Below are 6227 nucleotides of genomic sequence, written 5' to 3'. Positions count from 1 at the left end.
AGACCACAAAATGATCAATGACTGGGGGGCAACTGAGGTGGGGCCAAAGAAAGGGAGCCATCTGGGGTTCCCCAGATGGCCAAATTGAAATCTCAGGAGGGCTGGATTTGGTCTCCGGGCCTGAGGTTCCCCACCCCTGTTATAGTGTGTTTTTAAGGAACCCTCAGAGGCCTTCTGTGATGATTGCTAAACACTCCCATGATGAAATTGTTCATGTCCACCTCAGCGTAGGCATAGGGTTCTTAGAGAATGTGTCCAAAGCACCATCAAGGGACGGGGATGGGAATAGGGATGTACAAAACTCACTCATCAGGCTGCTGCAGCAACCATGGGGGAGGGGAGGTGATCCGTCCCTCCCCCCAGAATACTCCCTTGCTGGCTCCACTCCACGGCGAGTCCGCGAAGCTGCCAGCCGCGTCCATCTGCAGTCAGACTTCCGTCGGCTGCTGGTCTGCGGATGTAAATGGCATCCGCTACGCCAGACACCATTTGCTTCTGCAGACTGGCAGCTGACGGCAAGCAGATGGCAGCGGACGGATGGTGGCAGGTAGGATCCGTTCTGGGGAAACTTCACGGGGTGGCGGAGGTGGGTGGTCCATTCCGCCACAGACTTTGGGGGCCGGATTCTTTAGAATCTGGACTCACTGGAATCTGTGGAGGAATTCTCCAACATCCCTAGGTGGGAGAGAGAGAGAGTTGTAGAGGGTGTGGTGGAAAATGAGTGGGATGGTTTGCCTATGCTATATGTGCCTGTGTTGCCATTTTAGGGGGAAGTGTGGTGTGTGTCTTAGCTTGTTTGTTTTGAGTGTAGTTCAGTGTGATGTTTTGCCTGAATTTGTGTCTCTTTGCCTGTCTTTTGTTTGAATGTGTGTTTTTTTGTTTTGCCTTGGTGGGGTTTTTTGGGGGGTGTGCTTTGGGTGTGAGGCTTGTGTGTGTGTCTGTGTTTCTCTGAGCACCACCAGTTTGGCATCTGTGAAATGGGTATTTTGATGCACTGTGTGGACACAAATATATGATTTGGCATTTGGGGCTCAGACTCTGCCTCTGCCTTGTACTCAGTGTCTTGGTGAAGTTCTTTGCCTGTGATCCTCAGTAGTTAACCTTCTGTGAAATTGGTGTTGGAGTGGAAAACACAGTTGTTTCAAAAGAGTAGCTTGGAGTTTTGAAGTTTGCATCTCACTCCTGTCTTGAACATAGGTTTTTGGAGACGTTCTGTTTCTTTTAGCCTCACCAGTTTGCCTGATGGGAAATCAGTGTTCTTGTGAACTGGCAAGCCCTCCCTCACTTGGCTGCTTTTTGAGAGTGACCATGACAAACTCACAAAATTCCAGATTTACTCACTGGGCTTCAGCAAAGCTTTCAACAAAGTGCCCCATGATATTCTGATTAGCAAGCTAGCACAAAGTGGGCTAGATGAAACAACGATCAGGTGGATCCACAGTTGGCTACAGAAGCAGACTCAAAGAGTGCTTATCAATGGGATCTCCTCAAACTGGAGAGAGACAACGAGTGGGTACCACAGGGCTCAGTCCTTGGCCCAGTGCTCCTCAACATTTTTATTAATGACTTGGAGGAGGAGGTGCAAGGAAAGCTGATCAGATTTCCAGATGGCACAAAATTGGGCGGGATAGCTAATACTCTGGAAGACAGAAACAGACTTCAAAGTGATCTTGATAGGCTGGAGCGCTGGGCAGAAAACCACAGAATGAAATTTAATAGGGATAAATGCCAAGTTCTGCACCTAGGAAAAAGAAACCAAATGCACAGTTACAAGATAGGCGATACTTGGCTCAACAATACTGCAAGTGAGAAGGATCTTGGAATTGTTGCAGATCACAAGCTGAATATGAGCCAACAATGTGATGTGGCTGCAAAAAAGGCAAATGCCATTTTAGGCTGCATTAATAGAAGTATAGCTTCCAGATCCCATGGAGTACTAGTCCTCTTCTACTCAACACTGGTTAGGCCTCATCTTGACTACTGTGTCCATTTCTGGGCGCCACACTTTAAGAAGAATGCAGACAAACTGGAGGGGGTTCAGAGGAGGGCAACAAAGATGATCAGGGGACTGGAAACAAAGCCCTCTGAAGAGAGACTGAAAGAACTGGGCATGTTTAGCATTGAGAAGGGAAGACTGAGGGAAGATATGATAGCGCTCTTCAAGTACTTGAAAGGCTGTAACCAAGAGTAAGGCCAGGATCTCTTCTCAGTCATCACAGAGTGCATGACACAGAATAATGCGCTCAAGTTACAAGAAGCCAGATTCCAGTTGAACATCAGGAAAAACTTCCTGACTGTTAGAGCAATACGACAATGGAACCAATTACCTGGGGAGGTGGTGGGCTCTCCCACACTGGAGGCCTTCAAAACGAGGCTGGACAGCCATCTATTAGGGATGCTTTGACTTAGATTCCTGCATTGAGCAGGGGGTTGGTATCAATGGCCTTATAGGCCCCTTCCAACCCTACTACTAGTCTATGATTCTATGGTTCTATTTTGCTTGATGCACTTTCTCTTTATGGTTAGATGGTGCCTTTTTCTAGATGTACTAGAAGTTGTCAGCCTGGATACGCGAAGGCGATTAAGGAAGGAGAGCCAGGCTGTTGCTATGATTGTGTCCCATGTCCTGAAGGAACGATCTCCACTAAGGAAGGTGGGTGAGTCCAGAGGAAAGTGCTGCCCTTGAGGAATAGGGCAAAGACCCACTCATACATATAGATGCCAAAGTGACAATCCACTAATTAGGTAGAATGGGACAATTCAATGCCCTCTTCCATTTCTGCTTAAAACCCTGTATATCATATTTATTCAATAACATGAACACTGTCTGCTTTATATGTGAATGGGAGAAAGCTATATTGGAAGGCAGTGGTGTAGTTCGGCCTCACTAGGATGAGGTAGGTAGTGCTCATGTAGGATTTCTGCTTCTGGCAGGGAATTTGAACTTGATGAGGCATGAGGTCCTTTTCAACCAGCTGGTGTAGTGAAGTGTCTAGACCATGGAGCTTCAGCTGGGGAGACCAGAGTTCAAATCCTGTTCAGCCATGAAGGTTACTTGGGTGACCTTGGACTATCAAGGAGGCTCTCAGTCACACTGCACAATTGTGGGGATAAAATGGGAAAGTGTCAGGCCCAACTTTCTGACAACCTCCTGTAAGCTGACACAGCACAAAAAATAGCAATGTGGCTGGTGAGGTTCCTGCCTGGGTTCCACCTTTTTCCCAGCCTCCACCTCTGAAATGGAGAAACAAACCCCTCAGGAAATGCCTGCTTTCACCACTGGGACCCAAGTTTCAGCCCTTTTACTCCCTCCCTGGGTTCCAGGGAAACTCAGTATGCCCAACTGGTTCTCTCGATTCACTACAGGAGAAGTAACAAGGAAATAGATTTAATAATGGTAGCATAGCAATTCAGACCAACACATGGGAGTCTGCATTTAAAAAGACAAATAAAGATTTATTTGTAACACAAAGAGTTATATGTTATTATTATTCATTAATGCTTGGTCCTAACTTCCCTACCTACTCTACCCCTGCTAAAATCCTAGACACAACCCCCCCCCCCACTGAATGTCTTTTCTATCTGACTGCCAATTCATTCCTTTTATAACCTCAGAATCCTCACACTCACACAGGCCCCTCCCACCTCTCCCTCCCTCCTCAACACTCTATTAACCTTCACTTACCTGGGTTACATAAAGCAATATAAGCACATACATCACAATTACAGGCATATGCTACAAAGCTCTTTTTGGGAGAACAAGTTCACAGATCAGCTTTCCAAGCTTGCAGCAAACCTTACAGCATTTATAGGCCCCAATAAATCAAGTAGCGTAAGATGCTATTGGCACATTGCTTCATTTAAGAGAAAGTTCCAAGGCCAGAATCAACACAGTATATAAATATATGGATGGATGGATGGATGGATGGATGGAGAGAGGGAGAGAGAGATTGTTCCCAGCAAAGGCTCTTTGGCCTGTGCACTGGCTGACATATGGGGGGGGAGGCTGCTAAAGCCCCCCTTCTGACAATCTGTTCTGACAGTGGGATCCGGCCCATAAGTGAGCATGACATCTAAGAGGGTTTCTCTGCTCTGCCCTTTTCAGTTGGAGTTGGAGTGGTAACCTGGACAACACCCCTGAGACCCCCTCCCCCGAGGATTCCACCTCCTGTGTGGTTCTCACAATCTGTAAATCAGAGGCATCCCTCAAGGCTGCATCTTGCAGCTAAGGCTGATAGGGAGTATCTTTCTCCTTTGGCTTGCAGTCAGATGGAAAACTAGGCAGAGCAGCTCCAGAGCTGGGCTCACAAGCCCTGAGGTTCCCACTGCATGACTGGTTCTAACTCATCCAGCTCTAACTCAGAATGAGACTCTGGCTACAAAGTCATAGGGCCCACAGTGGCGGTTGAGCAGGGCCTGAGAGAAACCTTCGTAGCTACTGAAAGACCTATGGAGGATTGTCAGGATACAACTATAAAAGTTGTTAGAGAAAGCAGCTGGTGGCTCGCTACGATCAATTTACTTCATTCTTTGCGGATAAAGATATTTGGATGCACCTTGACTTGGACTCCAAGAAGAGTGTAGGACAGAGTGATGCAACCATAGGAGTTGCTTGTATAGTTGCTTTGGAATCTTTTCAGCTTGTGGATCTCAAGGATGTGGACAGGGTGCCGGAGCAATGAGGGCCACCAGCTGTGTACTTGACCCTTATCCATCTTTGCTGATTACATTGGCCAAGGTTGGACTGATGCCATGGCTAAAGGAAGTGCCCAATGCCTCTTTGTGGGAGGGGGTTGTTCCTTCTTCCATTTAGCCTTTAAATCAGTAACAATGACATTTTTGGCATGCACACAGATGGAATGCAGTTTCTGTGACTGCCTTCGTGAGCAGAGAAAAGTTCTTATTTACTATCAGCTTCCATGGGATAATTGCTTTTCTCTTTTTTGGGGACAGGATGGGACCTGCAGAAACAGCGGCCAGGGTGGATGAGGAACATCAGTTGGCCAGAGGTGCCACATACCTGTTTTAGGGAATGCAATACATTACTGGCTATGACTGGTGGAAAGACGTTTACACTAATGCTACTGCTGGTCCCGTTCTTTTCAGATGCAGACCATTGCAACAAGTGTCCAGATGATAAGCATCCAAAAGAGGACCGAGATCAATGTGCTCCTAAGCTTATTGATTTCCTCTCCTATGAAGAACCTTTGGGTATCACCTTAGCTCTCTTTGCCCCATTCTTGTCCCTAACCACTGGTCTAATTTTAGCTATCTTCATTAAATACCAAGAAACTCCAATAGTCAAAGCCAACAACCGTGACCTCACCTACATGCTCCTCGTCTCCCTCTTGCTTTCCTTCTTGTCCTCCTTTCTATTAATTGGTCGGCCCATGAAGGTGACCTGCCTTCTCCGGCAACCCATCTTCAGCATCATCTTTTCAGTCGCCATCTCTTGTTTATTGGCAAAAACTATCACAGTGGTTGTGGCATTTCTAGCCACAAAACCAGGGAGCAGGATGAGGAAATGGCTGGGGAAGAGTTTGGCAAACTCCATTGTAATTTCCTGCTCCAGTGTCCAAGTAGGCTTCTGCGTGATCTGGCTGGGAATCTCCCCTCCATTTCCAGACTCCGACATGCATTCCCTGCCTGGGCAGATCATCCTGCAATGTAATGAAGGGTTTGTTTTCATGTTTTATAGTGCTCTTGGCTACATGGGCTGTCTCGCTGCCATCTGCTTCATGGTGGCTTTCCTAGCCAGGAAGCTGCCTGGGGCATTCAATGAAGCCAAGTTGATCACCTTCAGCATGTTGGTGTTTTGCAGTGTGTGGGTGTCCTTTGTGCCAGCCTACCTGAGCACCAAAGGGAAATACATGGTAGCTGTGCAGGTCTTCTCTATCTTGACCTCCAGTTTGGGGCTACTGGGTTGCATCTTCATTCCCAAATGCTACATTATTATCCTGAGGCCAGATATGAATAACAAAGAGCATCTCATGATGAAACTTAAAGATGGCATCTGATCTTTTAGTACATTTATTTGTGCAGCAAAAATACTAAAAACAATGTACCTGCCTTGGGAGTGAACTTCTTTTGTATGCTACTCTAAATAATTTATCTTATCTCAATGCACTTCAGAAAACAGACTCATTTTGAATAATGATGAATGAATAAGTATGGATGTACAGACTGTGTGAAATCTGCTCTGTCTGTGTTTTGCACATTGTCAGGTG

General features: G+C 46.5%; 1 protein-coding gene across 1 annotated transcript; it reads left to right on the top strand.

The window, feature by feature from the left end:
* The first annotated feature begins 2999 nt into the window (after positions 1 to 2999).
* Positions 3000 to 6017, top strand: LOC146355479 (vomeronasal type-2 receptor 26-like). Its single transcript, XM_084829897.1, has 4 exons — positions 3000 to 3059; positions 4106 to 4119; positions 4954 to 5009; positions 5107 to 6017. The coding sequence occupies exons 1-4, from the start codon at positions 3000 to 3002 to the stop codon at positions 6015 to 6017; spliced, it is 1041 nt and encodes a 346-aa protein (XP_084686023.1).
* The last annotated feature ends 210 nt before the right edge of the window (positions 6018 to 6227 follow it).

Source organism: Heloderma suspectum, chromosome 2, assembly GCF_057233095.1.
Source record: "Heloderma suspectum isolate Gila_16-S chromosome 2, 16-S_ref, whole genome shotgun sequence".
NCBI classification, from domain to species: Eukaryota; Metazoa; Chordata; class Lepidosauria; order Squamata; family Helodermatidae; genus Heloderma; species Heloderma suspectum.
The sequence above is the reverse complement of the archived record's forward strand: the minus strand, read 5'-3'. Positions and strand labels throughout refer to the sequence as shown.